This window comes from Neopelma chrysocephalum, unplaced genomic scaffold (assembly GCF_003984885.1).
Source record: "Neopelma chrysocephalum unplaced genomic scaffold, ASM398488v2 Primary Assembly neopelma1_96936, whole genome shotgun sequence".
Taxonomy (NCBI): domain Eukaryota; kingdom Metazoa; phylum Chordata; class Aves; order Passeriformes; family Pipridae; genus Neopelma; species Neopelma chrysocephalum.
In genome coordinates, this window is record NW_020925579.1 from 1,462,332 (window position 1) to 1,486,814 (window position 24,483).

Below are 24,483 nucleotides of genomic sequence, written 5' to 3' on the forward strand. Positions count from 1 at the left end.
GGATAAAACTGAAGCAAATACAATCATTACACTTCATAAGCTATCATCAGGGGCTTATGAAAAAGTAAACCCCAATATGTGGGCAGTACCTGGGAAATATGGAAAATTAAATATAGAACCAATACAGATTACTTTAAGGCATCAGGGTCAGATTGTATCCCAGAAGCAGGATCTCATTCAATGGAAGGAAGAGAAAGGTTAAAACCTATAATCCAACCTTTATTACAAGCTAGCTTGTTAGAACCATGTATGTCTCCTTATAACACCCCAATTTTACCAGTGAGGAAATCAGATGGAAGTTACCAAATGGTCCAAGATTTAAGAATAATTAATGAAATAGATAAGCCTAGACACCCTACAGTTCCTGATCCTCATACTTTTCTCAATCAAATTCCCTCTTCTCACTGTTATTATTCTGTGTTAGATTTAAAGGATGCATTTTGGTTGTCCAACTACAGATAATAGTAAGCCATACTTTGCCTTTGAGTGGGAACAAGAAGAAGGAGGGAAAGTAATTAAACAGCAACTTAGTTGGACCGCATTGCCACAAAGATATACTGAATCACCGGTTTTATTTGGACAAGCTTTAAAAAATCTTTTAAATGAATTCTCATTACCTCCGCAAACAAGGTTATTGCAGTATGTAGATGATTTTACAAGTAGGAGACAATACTGTGAAATTGCTTAACTTTCTAGCTGAAAAAGGACTAAGAATTTCTGAAAAGAAAGCTCAAATGGTAGAGACAGAAGTTAAGTATCTAGGACATTTTATAATGCATTCCTTTAATCCAGAAAGGGTTAAAAGAATCTTGAAAATTCCTCTTCCAAAAATGAAGAAAGAATTTTTAGGATTAGTGGGATTTTGTAGGACTTGGACAGAATATTTTTCAAAAATAGCCAGACCATTGTATGATTTGTTGACTCGAGAAAATCCAGAAGTAATTATTTGGATACCTGAAGGGGAAAGGAGTTTTCAGTAACTAAAGAGTAAATTAATTCAAGTTCCTGCCCTAGCTCTTCCAGATCTGAACAAAGAATTTGAATTATATGTAGATGTTAACCAGGGACATGCAAAAGGAGTGTTAATACAAGATCATGGTGGCTCTCATAGGCCAGTGGCCTATTTCTCTAAATTATTAGACACAGTAGTTAAGGGATGGCCACATTGCCTTCAAAGTCGTGCAGCCACAGCTCAAGAAAGTCATGCAGCCACAGCTCAAGTGGTGCTTGAGGCTAGAAAGCTAACTAATGGAGGAGTTTAGTAGTTAAGAGTCCCACACCAAGTTAAAGCATTATTAACCGAAAAAGGCTCCAAACGGATGACTAATGCACAATTGTTGTAGTATGAAACTTGTCTAATGGAGCAAGATGATTTAGAAATCAAAGGTAGAAAAAGTTCCAATCCAGCTTCTTGTTTAAACAGGGATGAACAAAACCCTGAAATAGTTGATGATTGCATTCAGGTAATAGGTCTTCAAACATGAGCTAGAATTGACCTAACAGATGGTCCACTATCTAGATGACAAAATGTGTTTATTGATGGATCCTTACAGGTGATAGAAGGGAAGCGTTATACTGGGTATGCTATAATTGAAGGAGAACAGTTAAAAGACTGTGGTAGATTACCTTATGTCTGGTCAGCACAAACAGCTGAACTATTTGCTCTGATACAAGCTTGTGAAATACACCAGGGAAAAGCAGTTAATGTCTATATGGATTCCAAATATGTGAAATTACGGGAAGAAAGGGGATTTTTAACCTGTAGAGGCAAGGCACTATCACATGAGAATTTGATAAAGAGATTATTGAAAGCCATGGATTTACCTGAACACATAGCAGTGGTCCATGTTAAAGAACATCAAATGGGACATCAAACGCTTCTGCAGAAGTGATTGGCAATAGATTAGCAGATGAAGAGGCCTGGAAAAAAGTACTTTTGCTTGAGGTATCTGAAGTATTTCCCCTCCTACCAGTGACTCAATTATTGCCAGAAAGAATGTCCTTCTTGCCACAAGAATTGGAAACAATTAAAAACAGTGGAGCAGAAAATAGAGGGGAAAATTGGTTCACAAAAAAGGGTAAAAAATGGATACCGAAGACATTGGCCTTACAAATATTAAAACAACTTCATGGAGTCATTGAGGCTCCTGAGCACTAGCAGAGGCCTTTATTAAAATGTACGTGACATTGAGCCCTTTTGCTTTACATATTCCATAGTACCCTCAAAGTTCTGGATGAGTAGAATGTACGAACGGAAAGATCAAGAAATATCTTTTAAAATTAGTAATGGAAACAAAAATGCCCTGGACTCAGCTTTTACCTATAGTTTTAGCAAGGATAAGAGCTAAACATCAAGAAAGTCTTAAGTTATCTCCATCTGAGATAATGTCTGGAATCCCTTATTCGGTTGGGTTACAAAAAGAAAGTAGAATAGAAATAACTGATTTTTTCATAAAGCAGCATGTGGCCAGAATACTGTCTGTTGTAAAATCTCTTCAACAGGAAGCCCAGCTGGCACAAACTCTACCCTTGGATTTCGCAGTTCATGACATCCGGCCAGGAGACTGGGTTCTAGTTAAGGACTGGAAAGAAACACCACTGGTGGGAAAGTGGTGCAGACCATATTAGGTGACACTGACCACAGACACAGCAGTTAAGACTGCTGAGGATGGGTGGACTCACCATACACAAGTGAAACCTTCTAGAGCACCAGAGGTCTGGACTTCACAACTAGAAGAGAAAGAAGGAAAGCCTAAACCTATACTACACAGAAACCCTGAGTAGAAGCGTATGTGTTGATTTAGGAAGAAGTTCCTGCATCTACCCACTGAGCATCTACTTAATGTCTACTCAAATGGACCTTCCTATCAACAATCAAATGAAGATAAAACTTTTGATCCTGTTTCTTTGTTATCACCTGTGCGCTGGTCACATAGAAGGAAATAGATTTTTAGCACTAAGGGAAGAAATTGCAAAAGCTCAATTCACGGGAGTTCCAAATAGCTGGTCCATAATGCTCAATAATCCTTTGAGAAGTCCACTCATTCTTTTTCCATTTTTTGTTTTCTTCCTCCTGTAGGGGAGGTATTAAGTTCTCGTTGTTTTGGGTTTTTTTATCATCATATACTTTTATTCCCAAACTATTCCCCTGCATATGGCTTAATAAAAAGAATAAGGGTTTAATACATCCTACAAAACAAATTCCTTGTCCAATTTTCAGGTAATCTTCTATATGTGTGTTGGTCACAGATCCAACAGTGTCCTTTAACTGCCCAGTTTACATTGGACAAGGGACCATCCCAGAGGTCCTCATTTTCTGGGACTTGAAAATAAAGAGTATTTTTCTTTCCTAACGGCCCGCTACTATACGTATTTCAGGATCCTTGTTGGGATAACGTGGGAGAAGATGAATATGAAGATTGGAAGAGAAGTGTTGAGCCCGAGATTCCCTGCGAAGATGAGACCATCGTATGAATGGATATGAACCGTTTAAGAATAAGCATTTCGGAATTCACATTATGTTTCTCAGTTCATTGTGTAATCCCCTATAGATACATACAGTGGACTGTAAGTTCTGGAAAATTCCCTTATCCCTCATGGTCTTGAACCCTGCCCTCCTATTGGTAAATCTTTGCTGCATTGTAGAACCCTTCCCTATATGGTTGTGTCATCCTCCTGTTTTGCATGCTCCTCCTTTACTCCTCCTCAGTTACGTCCTCTTCCTTGCAAGTTCTTACTCTACCATATATAAGGCGGAAGCCATCTTAATGAAGTGCCATTTCTCCTTGGATCCCAGAAGTGTGCAAACCCATTTGTCCCAGCTAACAGCCGCAAGATAACAATATCACGGAACCCCCGTGAATTGATTCATGGAACAAGAGAGTCCATCTATAATTTAAATCATATAATTTGACTCCAAGCTATATTAGAGATTATTGCCAATCAAAGAGCTAGTGTTAGACTTGCTGGCAGACCAAGTAACCCAAATGAGAACTGCCAACTTTAAACACCAAATGGTTTTTGATTTTTTGTTAGCAGTGGAAAGTGGAGTATGTGGAAAATTAAATAACTCAAATTGCTGCCTGCAAATCGATGACAATGGAAAAAGAGTAAAACAAATAACAAAACAAATCCGAAAGTTAGTCCATGTCCCAGTTGAAACTTGGAAGGAGTGGGGCATAGATATGTTTTCATGGCTTGCAGTTGGACCAGCAATAAAGAAAATACTATTCTTTGTTTTTTGCAGGTAAGCTACCTTAATTTTCCTGCCTTGTGTGATTCCTTGTCTTATGCAACTTATTGCACATGTGATGAAGGGGATGCAATTAGTAGCTATGCCTAATGACTCTGAAATGGCAATTAAAGGACAGAAAATAATGGCTCTGAAAATAGTGTGTAAATGAGAATTACCAACTACTCATTCTCAAGAAACTTTAACCATAGATATTGAAGCAGATCAAGAGACAACTATTAACAAAATGGTACTCCCTTTTGCAAGAACATAATTTTTAAAAAAAGGGAGGATTATTAGGAATAATAATATTGCAAAGTTTGTAGTAGTCATAGTTAACTTAGTAGGAGGGGATAGAACAGTTATGTAGTTGTCCAGTATGAGATAATACAGTGCCCAGAACACGGAGACCAACAGCAGCAAGGGATAAATATGCAGTAACCTCCATTTTGAAAATGTTGGGGACCCCCAAAGCCCTTAATGAGCATGTAATGGGGGACATGTAGTAGGCATGTCAGACAGTCTGTAACCCCGGAATACCTCACTCAGTGGAGAAACGGGGAGGGACTTGAGTTTTGGGCAGAGTGGATAAAAGAGGCTGCGACCCCTGTCAAGCTGAGAGACCTCACTGGGGCATTGTCCAAGGAACCCTCCCTTTTATTTGAGTGAAAGTTTTAGTTAGTTCTTCTGTCTCTTGACCATTTTTGAGGCTCTTAGTATATGGATTTTTCAGAAAACTTATAATCATGACCTTCTTATCCTGAGAAAATGCAAATACCTACATGTTGTAAGGTCACACTTCAGAAACCAAGCACTGGATCATCTTCCTCTTTTCTCCCTACTGCTCCAGGAAGAACTATCTGCAAATACAACCCAAATTAATACTACTTCAATTTCACTCATGGAAAGAGAGAAGGACGCAGAAGAGGCCCTCATCAATGCAATCAGTTCAACATGGTTTTTCTCCTCAGAAAAGCTAATTGGAACTGTAACTTTCTTGTTTAAATAGTACAGGGTTAATAGCAGACAAAATGTATGTGACTAAGCATATTTCTCATACACCTGAGTGTCCTTCGTTCTCTGCCATCAGCTCCAGATAAGTCTCAGGACTACAGTGAGGCCTCTTGTACTGTTGAGTGGGAAGATGCTACAACCCTGAAGTCTCCCACATAGAATAAAGTAGTGTGTGAAGATTCTTTTAGTACTTAAGAAAAAACCAAACTACCAAATACGTTTCTCTTTTGGAGCTAAATTACTATACTGTGAAATAAAATGTCTTATTCATTCCAGTACTAGATTTTTCTGTCTTGTTAAGAACAAACTTCCAGATAATTACCTGAGGATTAACCGCTCTGGTAAGGATGCCTAAAAACACTGCTCTTCCTACTTTAAACATTTTTTTCTGTAAATTACAAATCATTCTGGTTTTGACAACTCTACATTTTATACAACAGGTAACACTGTACAGACTATACAGTGTTCAAATACAATGCTGATAAAATGCAGTAACTGCTGCTAGTCATATGGGTTTCCAATCAGTCCATAAAACTTTATCTAAGGTTGATTTATGGAGCTAGCCTGGAGATGTGTTATTAATAGATACAGAGGAGACAAACCTGCTGGTTCTGAAAAGATCCCATTCTGATAAAAATTAGTGAAAGCTAAGAAGAACTGGATCATGACAGTTAACTGTATAAATACCTACAATTTTTACTATAGCATAGAACTCTTTGGAACTATTTTAAGCAATAATAACTCAGTTCTTAGAGATGCTGACACTTAAAGCTACCACCCCCTGCTGAGTTTCTCAGAACTTTTCCAAAATCAGGCAAAGGAATTCTCATTAAGGTAAGTGGTTGCTGTTCATTTCAGGGTCTCCTTTTAATGAACAGCTTATACAGATGCTTGTGCATGTGCAGCAATTCTTTCACATAGTTTAAAACTTTAAAAATGGATAAAAAATATCCATTAAATCAGACTCCTATGTATTATTACAATCCTTCAATTATTGACTGAATGGAAGACATTTAAAATACAAGGGGAAAATTACAATCCCTATCACTCTGTAATACTAATAATGATAAAGTCTAAACAAACAGGCAGGTTGGATCATTAATTCATTCCAGCAATGAATATAACAGGTGTTACATTCTCTCTGGAATTTTGAATGGTAACAGTCCACACAAATGTTTCTTTCATCTTCGAGCTGTGTCAGAACAGATGTAAAGTATACTTTTCCGTTCTGAAACAAACCCCAACTCCCAAAACAAAACACATTCTAACTCACCAACTTTTGAGAAAGTACACCAGAACCCCATGCACCTGCCACTGTCTTCTCCCGACAGAGATCATTCTGCTTCATGCCCTAAACTTAGGGTATGGACCTGGGCAGCCTTTTAATGGTTTGGAGTTTCCGTAAGAAATGTTTCCTCAACACATAACTGAAGGCCCTCAAAAACTAGACAAATAGACATGAGCAAAAAGATTAATTGAAGCTGTAATTTTCTCTTTACTTATGAGTGACATATGATACTACTAAGTTCTGAAATACTCACGCCATAAAGAAACAAGCAGGTGCAGACAACAACATGTATTGCAATGTTGTATGCTGTGATTACTACAGCACTCATTCTGAGCTCATTTCATTGTATTATATTACTTCAGACCAGCGAAACCAAAGTCTATGGAGTGAAGCAATTGCACAAATATGAATGGAGTCCGTATTTTTAACATAATGCACAATTTCTAAACACAAATGTATAAATCCATAATAAAAAGAAAACATTATTGAAATATTTTAGCTTGGTTGTTGGTTTGGTTTTTGTTGTTTGGTTTTGTTTTTTTTTAATACACAAGTTATTTAGGTCAGGAAAATTATATGTCTCTTAAACATTGCAACAGTTTTTTGTCAGTGCTGATTTTTTGACAGGTGTCCCAGCCAGGCTGGTTACTGACCTCGTATCATCTTGATTCTCACTTCGTTTTCGCACTTCACTGTAAAAAAAAATCACCAAACAAAAAATGCACTCAATTATAATATTTCTATTCACGTTCACTGTTCTGTTTCTCCCACTATATCTTACAGAGCCTACCACCATCTGTTGCATGGCTAAAACTATGGAGTTAGTGCACAGAATCAACATGTCTCATAAGTTTCTAATTTTGGAATCATATGGGTATTTCTATGCAATTCATAGTTAGGCATAAAAATACAATTATACCTAATACCTAATAACTCCCCAATGTTCTGATAGGCCTTTCCTTTTCTTTTAAGAATTTTTATTTATTTGCTTCAGAATATGTTCATAGTTGAAAGCGTAAAACTAAATAACTTCTATTTCAAGTATAAATTTATCTTCAGAATAAAAATGCACATTGTTGGATGTTTTTTATAAATGTGGGCTTAAAAGTTGCATATGTATAAGTGATTACTGATTACAGAACACCAGTCTTGAAAAATTGTACTGTAATCAAAAATTATTTGGAAAGGTAATGGAAGTGTAATGTTTGGCTCACACATTATCACAGAAATACCAGGGCGCTAAATGAACATATAAAGAATTTCTATCTTGTAAGTAATTCAAAGAAAGGGACATCAAAGAAAAATGTGCAATTAGAATGGTCAGTAACAGAACTGAGCTTATATTAGTATATGGGAAAGAATTAAAAATTAATTATACATAGAATTACACACATCTGAAAATAATTTAAGAGAGAATTAGGAAAGTAAATCCATGTACAATTAAAAATGTAATTCATTCACCAAATAGGTTTTAAAACTGTGGGCTCCATAACTGAGCTCTAATTTGAATATTAATTATTGAGACAGCTTTGTAACATTTGCAAGCAAAAATGTTACTTGATTCAACTGAAAATAAATCCTGTCCCTCATTTATCTATAACAATTCAACATTCTTTAAATTTTTTATTGTTTATATTGGTACAATCTTAAAACTACATGTATGACTTTGTATGTATATTCATATATTATGTCCTTTCTACAAAATACACTCAGTTGTGTTTATTTAAAAAAGGAAATAATGTTACCGAGCAAGATGAAGAACTGCTTCTACAATATTAGATCCATCTTTAGCACTTGTTTCACAGAATAGCGCATTATAAGTCTACGAGTAAAAATAAAATGTTAAGCCAACTAATCTGAAATGATTCCCATGTGAACATGTATATTTAATTACAAATGGTTTCCTTAGTAACACAAGAAAATGATGACACACATTTAAATCAACAGGATTTCTTCTAATGCTCTTAATTCTCCAAAATATTCACTTTAGTACTGTGAAAGAAAACAGTAATTGTTTTTTAATTATAGCTGTTTTATATTCAGTACAGTCTGAATTAATAAACTGAATAAAAAATATTATAGTTTGTAACTCCAAACTCAATCTTCTAGTTCACAAGACTGCAAAATATGAAGAGAGTTCCTAGGACAGGTTACTCAATCTAGATTGTTAGTTACTCAAACTACAGCATCTGATAGTCTAGGTTAACCAAAAACATAATTCCATAAGTAACAGACATAGTATCTGCTGCAGTTCAATCAAACAATTGTACAATCACTTAGAGACTCAAGACTCTTAAGATTCTCTATACTTTTCTGCAAAATATAGGATTTGTGCATCTCTTATCCCCCACATGCAAAAAAAATTGTCCACACTTCTATTCATAGCAGGGAATTCCGTTTTTGTGTCTGCACATGTGGCAGAAATACAAGCTAGCCTCTTGAAGATGAAAACATTCCACTTAAAACCAGGACAGACACAAGCCAGTCGAAAAGCCTAACTAAATAGCATGCTTCATATTTGAACCAGCCACTTCTCTTTGGCAGCACAAAAACTCAGTCTCCTAGTCCAACCACTTTTTTTACAAAAAGGACTGAGAAGACTATCCCAGCCAATAATAAAATTAAGCTTACTAGACACTGAGAGGTGATTTAACCCAGCAAACACCACCAAAATAGGATAGTTTTAATGAAAAGTATCCATGAATACTCATTACTCGATTTGGACAAATGACTAGAAAATTACTTCTGTTTACTACCTTCTTATGTGGTTTTCAGATTAAAGTTCTTAAGACCTTATTATACTAAAGCGGTACACTTCGACCTTACCATAGCCAGCCTTTCTCCATAGTTTACAGGCACACATTTTTGCCCTTGTTCTGTAACAGCTTGACGGAGATCTACCTTGTTTCCCACCATCATAATTGGAATAGTCTCATGAGTTGCATCCTGTAAAGAGAATTTTATTGCTAGAAAACACTAAGAATACAAAAAAGTAGCTAAGATCATCATGTCACACTGATTTCTTTCCCACAAAAGGTCTTGCGCACTATCAGAGAAAGTTGACTAATTATGAAAGTTATGCTGAGAACTTTTTGTAAACCATTTAGTATGTAAGCAATCAGCTTAAACATCAGCCTGCAAAGACGTGTTTCCATTCCTATAAACCCTGCTTCCTGACAATTAATTTAATGTATGAAGTTAATCTAATGGAATTAATTATTGCATCCAAATGCTATATGACAAAATCACTATGGGAAAAGTGACCAACTCCTATACATGATGTAGAAAAAATGCTTTCAGAAGATAAAATAAATATTTTGCTTGCCACTTTCGTCCTATTAAATACCTTCAGCACGAGAAAAAAACCCTTTGCATTAAATGCAAATTCACATTCAAACAAAAAAACAAGAATATTGGTTTAAAACGCAAAGACTCCAAGGAATAATCAAGCCATCCACAAGAAGGTATCTGAAATGGGTTCTCATGTTCATTTCCAAAGGAAATGTTGTGATTCCACAACAACCTTTTACACAAAGATGTATCATACTGCATGCTAACTGAATATGTCAGGATGCATTTAGGACTTCGATATAGTTTTTACTTCTATGAGCGCCTGCAGTCTGGCTAACTACAATTTACAGATAATAGAATTTTATAAATAATAAGGTTAACAATGCAATGAAACATAGCTTATAAGTTGTATATACTTAAGGGTATTACCGCAATCATATCCACCCATTCTCTCACGTTAAGAAAGCTTTTTTCACATGTTACATCATACAGTAGTAAGACACCATCCGCTCTTCTGAAGTATGATTTAGCAATACTTCGGAATCTTTAAGAAAAAAAAGATCTGCATAAGGCCATATTATCAAAAAATAATTAACTTTAACATCATTAAGAAAGGAGCATTTCTTAATTTCACTACTGAGTAAGATTCTCTCCACATTACATGATGATTTTTCTCATAGCTTCTTCTGTAAGTAGTTCTTAAAAACTGCTGATGGAGGTCTACAAGTGCTCCCTAAGGATCAACAGGATTGTGTCCTAAACAACAACCAATATTTTGTATATCAAAACAATCTACAGTGTATCTATCACAGATAATCTGTTCTCAAGTTGTGCCAGGGAGGATTAGATTGTCTTCACTAAATGTCCTCACTGAAAAGGTGGTCAAGCATTGGAATGAGCTGTCCAGGGAAGTGGCAGAGTCGCCATCCCTGTAAGTGTTCACAAAGGCACGTGTGGATGTGGCTCTTGGGGACACGGTTTAGTGGTGAACACAGCAGTATTAAATTAACAGCTGGATTCAATATGCTTAGAGGTTTTTTTCAAGCTTAATGGTTCTATGATTCTACAATTCATTTACATATAACTTCCTAAATTGAGGGGGTTACTTTACCTCCTTTGAAAAAAGATAGGAAACCAATAAAATTATTCCAGAGATTAACTATCTTTGACATGAACTTTACACAACGTACTTAACCAAAGTACAGCAACTTTGTTTTTACATTGGATATTAAAATATTCTTCACAAATTCACTACATGGAAGGAGAATGATTGGGCCACTACTTCCCTACTTCACATAATCACTCATTCAGGTAAAAGTAAGCACATACAGCCCAACAGAAATTTTGGTCAATGAACAGATTAAAGTGACTTCCAAGGTGCTACATTAATCTCTCAATAAACTCCGAAGGCTGTCAGTAAAGAAGTCATGGCTCTCAAGAAAAGATGACATAAGACTTTGAAGAAACTTTATGTAATAATTTAAGAATCTTGGATATATATTCAGCAATCTGTGAAGAGACTTACGGCAAAATTCCCAAGTTTTTGGGAAGAAGTTTTCATATCCTAAATACAATGCAAATCAGGACTAGGGTTTTCAAAGAGGAGAAGAAAGAAGAGGAGAGGAGGGGGAAGGGAATGTCTAAGAAAAAGCCTGCTTAAAAAGTGTGTAAGGACAAAGAAAGCTAAAGACTAAAAACAGAAAAACAATGTGCATCTTTTTGCATTGCAAAAGAGGGACACATGGATTTAATTAATTAATCCTGTGGTGAACCTTAACAATTTCTCTCTGTGGAGAGAAAAGATTACCTCAAGCATCACCAAAGCTAACAAAAAAACATTGCACCTATCTTAGAGTCTCAGCAGAGAAAAATCACTTCTGTTTATAGATATTTACATATGGCCATATTGACTTGCTGTAGGACTATACAATTAGTGGATTTTTTTCACCTAGGTGAAAAAAGGTAAATGACTTTTACAAACAAAAGAATTCAGAATAGAGAAGTGTGAAGGATCACTAACCTCTCTTGCCCTGCTGTGTCCCACAGTTGTAGCACTGTAGATTCTCCATCAACAATTAGTCTTTTCATTTGAAAATCCACACCTGAAAAAAATCACGTGTATAGTCTAACAAAAAACATCAATAATCTTTAAAAAAACACAGAAAATGAAAAGTTATATGCTATATACAAGAGTTATTTCAAAATTCATCTCTTTTAATAGGTTATGAGATTTCAGTCGTTCACATACTTTGAACTGCAATAATCCCCTGAATGTATCTGTCTTTAGAAAATCATTTCAAAAAATATTTTGCCCAGGCATTTTCCCAGAAGCATTGATACAAATGGCATCCTGAACAGCAAATAAGACCTCTCTCTCTTTTATTTTGCTAAACAGTTTTATCAAAGAAATAAAAATATTTTATAAAACAGACTTTCTTTCAAATGCCAAGGAGGAAAAAGATAAATTGGAAAAAAAATCCTGACTCAGAGGCAATAAAACAAATATATAACTATGATTCAATTGGAAGACAAAAATTAAGTCTGCCGCACTGTTAAGACAAGTTTGCTAGTTGACAGCTATAACAGTATACACAAGATGTCAGTCAGAAATCCCTCTAGCTGTATTTAAACCAAAGCTTCAGCAACATTTGGAAGAAACTGAGACAAAAATAGTATAAAAGGATACTATGAAATACTAAGGAAAGAGGAAAGAGCTGAGAAAACAAGAAAGCAATAAAAATGCAAAAAGGTTCATACAAACACTAAAAGTTCCTTATACTGAAATTCTCTTTTCTGGTGCTTTGTGTTGTTCAGAAACAGGCTTTGTAAAGAAAAAGCTAAATTAGACCAGTACCCTACAAACCTACAAACAACTGTTAGGTACTGCTAAGCTTTAGTACTCAATTAGCTCTCCCACCCTAAGTAACTGTGTCTGTATATGCAGGTAACCCTAGCAAGCAATCACAAATGGAATCTTTTCACCCATTTCTGCAAAACAGCAATGAAATTCATTTAAATACTTTAAAAAGAACAACAACTATACCCAGAGTTGCACTGGTATTGCCTCGAAATTCATTCTTGCAAAGTCTCATGAGGAAACTGGATTTTCCCACTGCTGCATCTCCAGCAAGAACAATCTTGAAAGCCTTCTCTGAACTGGGGTATTTTAGAGTGCATTCGGTTGCATCTGACTGAAAATAAAAATAATCCCTCTATTGCAACTTATATAGAAAGTATATTCTCTGTATTGCTCTTTTTCCTTTTTCCCCTAAAGAACTGGTTACCTGGGGAGTGAGAGCAGATATGTATTTCCGTGTTGAAGCAATTGAGCTGCTTCGACTCACTGGTCGTGAGGGCTTCCAGTCTAATACTGCAGTACTGTTATCAGGACTGTACGCTTCTTCATCCCTGATCTCTGGAACCTGAAAATACAGATTAATTCTCTGGTTAAAAAAGTACACTTTTTTGGAAAGGCACAGCCAAGATTCATTAAAACATTTGTTTTAACAGTTTGGATTAAAAGAGATGAATGACCAAATACAGTTGTGCAATTCTAGTAAAAATACTGTGATTATTCTGTTCTTATTCACATTTGCTGTTGACTATAGCCTACATATTGTCCTTAAACATGTTTATGGTTTGGCATACATTCTTTCAGTACTCTTTCTGATAGAGTAAATTAATTTCCATATGAAAATTTCAGCTTAAGAACAGTAACAATAAACAAATACTTTATTTCAAAGCCTATTTTACAAATATTAAGAATTTACCTACAAGACACTACTCTTTATGATATTACTACTCAAGCTAAACTAAATACAGCACAGCTGTAATCAACACTATTCATAGGTTAGTCTCCACAAAGAGAGATTAAATGTCTCTACTAAAAGCACAGCAAAGGAGTTGCCTTAAAAAACCCCATGTTCTACTGTGTTTGATACTAGTCTTGCTATGTAGTCATCACTAAATCTTTCCATTTTGCTAACAATAAAATGGGCGTGACACCTTCTTACATTTTTAAATTCTCTGAGACTTAGCGTGTAAGTCAATGTATGCACCAGTATTCTTTTCTCATATATGCTTTTCTCCTTCACTGCCACAGCATACTAAGAGGAAGTGACTGGAAATGTGTTTTACTTCTATAGTATCTGCTTTTTTATCATTAGAAAATGAGCTCCTCTCTCCAAACTGTTTAACAACCTTAAAAAACCATGCATAGTCCAAAAATAAAGTTACTACCTCAGAAATCAACCAAAAAATTTAAAAACGAACGTTTTATTTTAAAGAGAACTAAATATTTACGCATTCTCCAAAACAATTTTACTAATCTTATTTGAATACATATAACCCAAATACTTAGTTTTAACTGCCCTATGGAGAATGATCCATTTTATTTTAAAAACAGGAAACTAATTTTGTCTCAAATCAAAGGTCTTTCTCAGAGAAGGAGTAAATCTGGCACTTACATCTGTATCAGAAGCATCACCACCAAAGCCTTCTTGCATACACTGTGGCCTTTGAAAAATCCTTTGATGCCTGTATTCCACTTCTGAATCATATTCATTTGAATCTCTCAGGGTAGATAAACCACTGTCAAAACAACTCTCAGGTAAGCTGTCAACTTCACAGTTTATCCTTTGCATAGGATCACAAACGGCTAAAGAATCAAAATCTTCATCCACACAAGACGAATGAGATGACCTAATAAGAAAATGTTGGAGGGGAAGAGAATAAGTTATTCCACAATTGTTTTTCCCAACAAAATCTGAGACATTCTGAAACAGGTGATTTTTAGAAATGCTAAGTTAAAGCCATATGTCAAGCCTATCTTGCCTTTATAAAGAATTTCTTTCTCAATCATCTCTCTTACAATGCTCAGTTTAATTTATTTAATCTATGTTATTGATGATGACTTCCCATGTTTCAGTATGTCTATTTATTAATTAAAAAAAATGTTTAAAAACATTCAGAAAAATGACATACTATGAAGACATCAAAGGCAGAAAATTATAGACAATGGTTTAGCTAATTTTTGGCCTATTCTAAGGCATAAAATGACCTTGACATACTCTGTCTCATTTAAATGATTGCACTTGCTCGCAGAAGCACACATGCTAATAAGGAACAGCTATAAATATAGAAAAGGGAGTAACCAAGTTCAGGAGATCAGTAATGGTGGAAGAAGTCACTGCAATACATGTTCTTACAGTTTGGTAGGCTATGTAAAACCTAAGATATTACACAGAAGTCCTTTCTTTTCCCTCACCCCTTCTTCAAAGGCTTTTTGGTTTCCATTTTGGATGCTGTAATATATAAAAATACTTTAATGGATGCAGCAATGACAGTATGGCTTACAGGAAAAAAAAGCTTTTATTTATGTAAATAAAACTACATAAAAGAAAGACTAATAGAGTAAATCTTAAAATAATCAATCTGACAAAAAAATGTATGATGGCTACAAGCATTATTATGCTCCTGTAGCAAGACAGGAACAGGTACAAATTACACTGAGGTAAAGAAGGTCTTCAAGTCACAGCACAGAGGAGAGAAACAGTCTGGCTTTGCTGTATTGGGAATGTATGTGAGGAACTGAACTGCAAAAACAGACAAGGTCAGCATCAATCCTTGTAAAAATAAGTTGGTCCCAGAGGGGCTGGGACTTCCCAGCGTGATGGCACAGCACAGCAGAGTACATTGGGGAGAACACCAAATTATGAAGTGAATAATGAGTCGAATTCCTGCACGTGGCCAAATGGGGGTGACAGGGGTATCATTGTTCCATGCAATAACATTCAGAACTATCTAATTTACATCCCTTGAAGTGATCTTTGCTTTAGACTATCACAGCATACATGCTCTTTGCATTTATGCACCTAAGAGCCTATACCAAATCACTGAAATATAGAAGAAGAGTGTATACTATAACAAAGTTAAGCTTGTCAGGCATTCCCTGAAATAAAGGTCTTTAGTAGCAAACTTTCAACCTCACTGAACCATGAATTCAATGCTGGGAATTTCATACATGCTTAAAGCAAGTTAGACCAAGATGTGTGTTACAGATTAAAAAAAGAAAAAACATACCTGCGCAAATTGCTTCAAACATGTTAGAATGCAAATCAGTAGCTCTTAATGCCAATCTGCTGTCAGGAGACAAAGTACTGAAAACAAACTCTCTGTCATTTGATACTAAGTCACATCTGTTAAGAGTGAGTTTTATTCCTACCACATAAGCCTTCCTCTAAAGTAGCTTGTATTTCTCACTTTTGTGGAAATGCAAGGATTGCACTCCTTTAGAAAATTACTCAGTGTAGTATGCAACTTAGTAGTGGATGCCTTTCAAAATTTGCAGAGGGTCCAAACAGACAGGCTGCATTCAGAAGAAGGAAACAGTTTCTGACGAGCAAAACTTTACAGCCAACAAACACATCTCACAGAGACAGCACCCCTATCCAAGATACTCTTCTCTCTGTAAATGTAAATGTAAATGTAACATACAGACTACTAAGAACTCTAAAGTTCGGAGTACGAGTGAAAGAAAAAGAAGACAAAATAATCTATTAACTGAGTAAGGACACACATTTTAGCTGGCAGATCTAGCTGTTTAAAAAAAAAAAGTGTGGAACCATAGCATGATTGACAGTGCTTGGGGTTGTCTCCATTGCCCAGTATCTTCAGTGTCTCTGCAATGATCTGAGGAAGGTCTGATCAATGACATGTATCCAGTAGGTACAAAAATAAATACCTGCGACCATTTGATATCTGCATTTAGATATCTTACTGTTCTCTGTGACTTTTACTGCACTAACAGCCAAGTGCACTCACTGCTCTGGCATGTCACTATGAGATGAGGGTGCCTTTTCTTTTGAAGAATTAGGCCCACATTTGTAATAATTAGTACATGGGAAAACAAGACACACAAGCTGAATATACAACTGAAAACGTTTTATTTCTTAAGTACTCGGTAAGCTAGGTAATAGAGGTCCTCAGAAGATTTTTGTAGCTTTTTGGAGACAAGGAGGGCAGATCAAGAATCAAACTAGAATCGAAACAGCAAAACAGTCCAAAACCAACAAGAGGCTGTCTGAACTCTCCATAAATTCATTATTTGGACTGAGAAGAGTTTTCCTGAGCTTTCTGAAGTAATTGAAAAGATTCCTATTGACTTCAGTATACTTTGAATCTTATGCTGTGGTCACACATTCCTTTCAGACAGAATTATTCTCTCTGTTATTTGAGAGCAATTTGCTCTACTATGAAAAGTGTGATGCCCTAGTCATTTTTAACTTAACAAAAGCAAGCCTAGCTTACCTGTCATACCGTGGATTTAAAGGAGAATGTCCACCATTAAATTTAGGACTGCTTCTAGAATTGGTACTTCCTGGTGAGGTGTTTGCTAACCGCTGCAACAGATACATAACAAATGCATAATAAGTTTGATAAACAGAGTGAAAGCATCCAGATTTGTTGTGAAAAGAAATATGCATCATCAAAATGAAAAATGTGTATTTTAGTATGTATTTAACTACTTACATTTAATTAAACCTCATGCTTTATATAGGGATGAGGGTCAAAAGGCCTATTACATACAAAATTTAGACCCTACTGCTGCCTTAATACTGAACCTACTAACCACATTCAATCACAAAAGACAATGGAAATTTCAAGAAGATTATTTTATTGACTACACCTGAAGACTCTGAATTGCTAAACTTTGAAAAGTAATATATAGAACAAGGCACGTTGACTACTAAAAATAAAATCGAAATGTCACTGGCCGAGCTAGTGTCAGTAGAGCTACCTCCTAATTCTTGAGAGAGATAGTGAAGGAAAGGTCTCAACTGATACAATGTACAGAGTATTCTGTACATTCTGCCATGTCTCTACACATTTATTCACTGGAAACAGTTTCTTCTGTGTTCTCTGTAATATGCTTCCTTTTGTTTCAGGGCATGACAGAAGGAAATGGTATCTCTTATTGCATCTGTAGTGATTATCTAGTAGCTTGTATCAGCAAAAAAGCACTCATGTTCATTGGCATGGAACACTGGAAACGGGCAATGACCCCTATCTTCCTCCTTCCTGTCCAGTTTTGTCTTTGAGGGCCCATTATTCAGGCTCCAACCTTCTAAAAAAGTTAGTTGCTTTACTCATTAGCTCAATCATTAGCTTTAGAGTTTAACAGGTTTCACAGGACTAGAAAATGGCAGTGTAGAGTAGGTTTTTTTGTTATTTTCAAGCCTTCCTTTCTCTGTTTTGGAGGATGTCAGGTTACACCTGTTATAACAGTTCCCATGGAGTTGTAATAGCCCAAAAGGGTTTGACTAAGGTCTTTATTATCAGAAGTCCTTGCTATTTATTTTCCCAGTGATCTGCCTGGACAAAAGTTCAGGTTAGGTGAAGACCTTGCTATTGAGAAAGGGCAGATTTCTGAAAAAGTGTATTTTCAGTGGTAGGCAACTCAACACAAACATATTCCTTTAGTTTGAAAGAAAAACTGCTGATTTATTCACCTCATTAAATACATCTGAACACAGTATATTAAAAAAATTACTACTTTCCAAAGCATCTCAGAAAGCAGGTGTGCTCCAACAAAACCCCATTATTTCACAATGCATTAGTAAAGTCTAACAAGATTCAACTACACAAGAGTACCCCCACAGTGAGTCCACTGATTTAAACTCAATTTTTTCTGAGACTGACCCACTGAAGTACCAATTTAAATTTGGTATGTTAATTCTTACACCTTCTAGTACAATGTAACAAAATCATAAATACATACCAATGATCTGTTGTACTTGCTGAAACTGTTTTCAAGTGCACTTCTTAAACCATCATTGCTGTCATGTAACTTTCTATTAGCTGATCTAATAAGGAAACACAGTTTAACTTGCAGGAGTAAAGAAAACTTGAAAACTAGGTAACTTATCACAAAGAAATATTGAATAAGGACTTATCAAAAAACCCTTTTTTTTTCTTTTGATAAACACTAAAGAATAAGATGAAACTACAAACATGTTGACACATACTGAAAAAAAATCATCATATGTGAAAAAACCACAGTGAAGTTTAGTCCCCAGTGCCAGCTTAGGAAACCTGTTTTCACTTCTGCAGCATGGCCTCTGGTCTGCGGAGCGGAAAAAAATCCTGTAGAAATGGTCACCAAAAAAAAAACCAAAAAAATCAACTAGTACAGCCATTTCTGTACAAAGTGAATACCCTCTAAATATTGCTGAGGTGACTCTAAGGACAAATGTGATTCATCTGCTTGAAAGAAAGAATTTTTTTAGGATAAAGAAACTAACTAAAGATATAAAAAAATCTATTCATTGTGACCCTCCTTAAAAGCAAAAATTTGTGCACCTCTTGTATAATACTGTGCACATGAAGTACTTCCCAGACAAAAATAAGACAGGGAGTTACTGGAGAAGCAAAGGCAATAAAAGAAAATGAGTCAGGCAATAATTTTTATGATAGCATGGATAGACTCAAATCTCATTCAGCTTATCATAAAGAAATTCACTGGGGCTAAGAAAAGAAAAAAAAATAAATGCAGAGTTACTGTCTCAGTAACACAGTGGTCTTACTAGCAAAGTAACATCTACAACAATTAAGCACAATACCTTCCACAACAGTTGAGGTCATTTCAATATTTTCACTTTGTATTTTTTTTCCAAATCTCAAGCCATTCTTTTGCACACAAAAGAATGCATTGGGACAAAATTTGATAATAAAAAACTGAATTACTAAAAACTTACTGCAGTATTTCAATTTGTCTTTCCAGATTATCTCTGTCTTCAGTATACTCTCGGATAATTTCTAGGTCTCTGGAAAAGAAAAAAACCAAACACCAAGCTTAAATAAACTTATACCTTACAGGATATCCTTTTTTTTAATTTTTATAATGCTGCTTTTGGTAGAGTTTACATTTATGCTGACACATGTTGAAAGCAGTTTTATGCAAAGTAAGATCACTTGGTGACTTCATTAATCTCTGCCATTATAACTCAACAAAGACTGAAAAATAAAAGAAGTACAAAATAATCATACGGATTTCTTCCTTTCCCCTGAAATATAATTTGTTTTATCTGAAGATAAGCACTCAATGAAACTGTCACTTGCACTCCTTTAAATCAGTTACTAGAAGCAGCTTTCATCCACTTCAGAAAAAAATGCTTGAGATTGATGTGGAAGGCTTCCAAAACTATTCTCCCTAATATTCAAACAGATATTAATCTGAGTGCATGCCACAGAGAAAAAAAACTGGCTGATGCTGCACTCTTATTTCATTCCTAACTAAAGTCCCACTAGAATCAACAGACATTCTTGCAAAATTATGAGAGTTTGCATCATATCCAGAACTTGCTGTTTCAGACATAAGCACAGCAGTGATGGTATGGGGTCAAACTTGTACCTGTCCTTTATGGCAAACTTAGAAAAAAACAACTGCATACATAATTACTACATCAGAGAGCAGATTTTTTATCCTCTGGTGAAAATTATCATGTAAAAGTGTCCTAGAGTAACTTACCTCTCAGTGTTCAAAGACTGATCTGCATACTCGCTTTTCAAGCTATCTAATTCACTCTGTAGAAAAGCTATATTTGTCTGTGCTTCTAAAAGATCTTTCTTAAGTTTCTGATTTTCCTTTAAAAAAGGAAGATATCAGATGTTAGATGTCATAGTCACCTCCACAAAATGTTCATAAATTATAATGGTAGAATAAACATCATCAAAATTACATAAAAATGAAACACTAAAATCTTGGCATAGAGGGGGAAAGAAAATGAAAGAACACCAAGTCAACAGAGAAGTCAGTAAACTAACATGCAAAAACTTTGGATTTTTATTTCTCATTTCAGTTACACAAAAAGGGGACTATATAGCCTCAAGCCATTTCTAAGTGTTATATATAGAATGTGCATGCATTTATACAGAACAGGTACTATTCCAACTTAAAGAATCTCATAGATTTATCAATGACTTTAAAAGTTTACTTTGTAGCTTACCAATATTAAATGTAAAAAAACTCCACAAAAACCAACAACAAAACAAAACAAAAACAAAAACCCCCCCACACATAAAAATCTTCACTGCAGACTAAAACAGAGGCTAGATTAATATGTTAATGATAATAATCTCTTACCAGGAACATATCATGCATTCTTTTTTTCAGTTCACCCACATCTTCCTTGTGATTTACATTTTTGGATTGCTCCTCCAGCTAGACAGATAAAAAAGTGCACGACAAATGTATTTGATTGTTCTGATTCAAAGTACACAAAAGCTAATGGAAATCCCACTAAGTATCCCCTGAAAGGTTTTACAGCTACTTAAGTTTTTAAAAGTTAGAGTTTTGCCATCTGTGCTGGTTGGCAGCATTACTCTAATAATCACTGGCTTTCTAAAAAATTTTTAGATCAATAATTAAAAAATGTTTAATGAGCATTTTGCTCACCTACTCTTTAGGTATAAAATATGCATAACTAGTGACACAAGTCAACTATTGAGAAGATACAAACAGGTGTATTCCCACTAAGTTAAAAAAACCATAATAAAAAATTACTACTACCTCAGCTGTGTAGTATTTGTACAACCTCTCATGTTTCTTGTGAGAAATTTCTATTTCTATAAATGCTCTTTCAAGTTCAATTCAATATAAAGAAAAAAAATGTATCCATATTGGTTGCTATGATTCTGCTAAAACTTACAGCAAAAACTAATGTCAAAATTAAGTCCAGATTACAAAATAACCCAAAACAATCTCATATCTGAGATTTCAGTTTGCCTTACTACTAGGTATCAAATTAAAAGATCAGATTGGAGTTGGGTTCGAAAAGGCACTATATTACTGTAAATTACTATATTTGGGTTGCCAATTTCATTTAAATCTATAAATTATAAATACTTTGAGGCAATATGATGGATTATTTCTACCAAATACAAGACTAGATAACCGCAGTGTTAACAACCTGATGGACACTTGATGGACCTAGAAAAGTTTTCAACAACAGAATTTGGATAACAGTTGTTCCTTTTCCTAAGAATTTCAACAAATTACTGAAAATTATCTGCAGTTGCCATTTACTAATACACATTAGATTACAAACCTATAATTATGATTATCCATCTTGAGGGAAGCATTTCAAGGTCAAAATCTTTTAAAACACTTCAAAAACTCACCAGACTTCAACTCACCTTTTTAAGCTTTTTTATTGTCACCTGAAGATCCCCAACTTCAGTATCATACTGGCGCTTCAGTTCATTTAGTGCTTCTTCAGCTTTTCGCTTCTCCTGCAATATTTTCAATTTCATTAGAAGTTGAAATAGGTTTCGAAGGTTTATAAAAAATTCATTCATCATTTTGGAACCACTCTTAAATTAATGTGTGCAATTTTGTCTTTCCATTGTGTCAACCTGTCCCTTCCTTAGGATCCACAGAATCTGATTCTGTAATTGCAATCCACTTATACAACATTCATAGAAATAAAATGGTAAGGTGGAAGCCAAGATATGAGCCAATTCAGTGTTACTTACATCTCTTGTGCTTAACATTCTCAATATCTTAGGAAAGAATAAATAAAATCCAACCTGAAAAAGTGATCAAATTTTATTTGTACATACATGTAAGTGTGTAGTGTATATATAGATGAATACATACACACCCATGCACAAATCGGGGCATTATGTTCTTTTTTCAAACCAGTCTTCTATGGCTCAGCATACAATGTGCAAGTAATAAAATTGCCATGCCATCATCACTTAGTTTTTTATTTTGGTTTTTCTCTTAAATTTTTTTGCTCACAAGTGTTGAAATGTTACGGGGCCATGTCAGTAAAAGGTAAGCAGATGACAGTATCTTTAGTTTCATATGGTACGCAATATGAATATCAGTATCTGAATGCAGTACTCAGTCTGAATATCAAACCAAGTACACTATTATGAGTTTTATTTTAATCAAGACAGAGATTTTGAAGAGAGGCTACAACAGGCACAATGAGAAGAATGAGTGTGGCATGCTATAAATTAATATGTGTTTAACTCACTCCAGTCACTCCCCAGGGACTTCAGTGCAGTTTCACAACACAAGAAATCAGAATGCAGCAGTGACTAGTGGTGCCAATGAGACAGGTTGAGTTTTCACATGGAAAAGACAGACATGGACTTTGCTCAGAATTCAGTGCTTTCCTGTAGGTGATGTTGAAATCTATGTGTTAAAACAGTAATCAGAGTAATCAGTTTAAGCTGAATTCCCCTACTGTTGGCAACTATATAGGACTTCTCAGTATTGTTTGGTAAATATTTGTTTCCCTTGAAGCAACAAAATACAGGACAGGTTCTGCAGAGGCAGGTGTCACGGTAGCATGAGTGAGATCATTGACAAACAACAGCCTTGATTACAGGCATTAAGATTAATGGCTTAGCACAGTCCCACAAAGTAAATAACTTAACATTTACTCTCAGGGCGTTTTACTAGGCGGAGTATGTGGAGCTACAAGGGAACACTGAGGAGTGAAAACGAAAAAAGCGCTTTCAGAAACAACAGCTCATCTTTCCTACCAACAGGTTAGATGTGAACAGTGAAATTGCAATCCCTGCAACTTGGTGTCAAATCAAGGACTTTATAGAATGAGAATACAGACTAGAAGTGTGTAATACACAGAAGATGTACATAACTGTTGATGTTCTCAGAGTGAGCAAATAAATGCACACATCCCAGTCACCCTTTTAAAGCAGTGAAAAAGTCCTCACTCAGGGCTCTCTTCTGGAATTTATCATTTTTTGAGAAACAGCAATTTTCCAGAGAAAATTTATTTGTTTTCTAAACATAACTGCTTAGTCTCTCTGGAAATGAACATTTATCTCTACTGAGAGATGCATCACCAGTAGTATAGTACAACAAACTTTTTTTGCAGTGGTGATATCTTTATTAACATTTTTATGCCATTATATTTTGTTTCTAGAAAACAACTGACTTTTATGGTTTGGCAGGATTGTTTTCTCTTGTATAGAAAAATACGTTATTTGAAGCAAATCTATCAGAATATCATTTACCTTCACAGATCAACTACTGTGAACAACTTAAAATCAACAAGTTGTCAGAAAGCACTTTGTTGCTTCTAATTCTGCAAATGCTCTGGTGAAAGAACCCATAGCAAACATATACAGACATTCAGTATATTGTGTCTCCTACCGAGCAATAATTATGCCCATAGTGTATGTTTTAATTAGTGCATATCTTATGTCTTAGAACACTTTCACAAACTGTTACTCTTATGCATATTATAAAGTTAGGCTTATATTATATTAATTTAGTAACAGTTCAAAACGAAGCAGACAACTGGTTTTGCTGCTTTGAATTACACAGTCACATGTGACTCTAATATATCTTTTGGTGGGTAAGGACAAGAGGATTTTTGTACTTTTCCATCAAGAATGCCAGTTGGTTGAAATAACAGCTAAAACTCAAGCACATCAAAACAGATTTTCCCATCAATTTTGGGAGGTGCAGGCCCTCACACACTGTTATCACAATTACCCTCTCTTAAGTCCATAACTCTATAAAATGTAGTTGCAGGATTAAAATGGAGGAAAGAAAGATCATTACTCCAGGCAGATACACAAATTAGGACTAAATGATCTAAGCACTAAATTCTACATA

General features: G+C 35.2%; 1 protein-coding gene across 8 annotated transcripts in view; it reads right to left on the minus strand.

The window, feature by feature from the left end:
* Positions 1–1,218: 1,218 nt before the first annotated feature.
* The window catches only part of RASEF (RAS and EF-hand domain containing), a 35,411-nt gene continuing 12,146 nt past the window's right edge, over positions 1,219–24,483 (minus strand). Inside the window, exons 4-20 of one of the 8 annotated variants that reach the window (XR_003532141.1) lie at positions 22,020–22,115; positions 20,968–21,045; positions 20,353–20,468; positions 19,580–19,648; positions 18,604–18,688; positions 17,133–17,224; positions 14,291–14,525; positions 13,109–13,246; positions 12,868–13,036; positions 11,845–11,926; positions 10,254–10,368; positions 9,360–9,479; positions 8,279–8,355; positions 7,187–7,225; positions 6,787–6,912; positions 6,519–6,689; positions 2,994–3,073 (exon numbers count right to left, since the gene is read on the minus strand). Coding sequence is in view for 6 of the 8 variants with exons in the window: in XM_027670797.1 (XP_027526598.1) it covers positions 2,980–3,073; positions 7,187–7,225; positions 8,279–8,355; positions 9,360–9,479; positions 10,254–10,368; positions 11,845–11,926; positions 12,868–13,036; positions 13,109–13,246; positions 14,291–14,525; positions 17,133–17,224; positions 18,604–18,688; positions 19,580–19,648; positions 20,353–20,468; positions 20,968–21,045; positions 22,020–22,115 (1,605 nt within the window). In the remaining 2 variants the exon portion in view is untranslated. The other 7 variants (XR_003532140.1, XM_027670798.1, XM_027670797.1 and 4 more) reach the window with 7 other exon arrangements.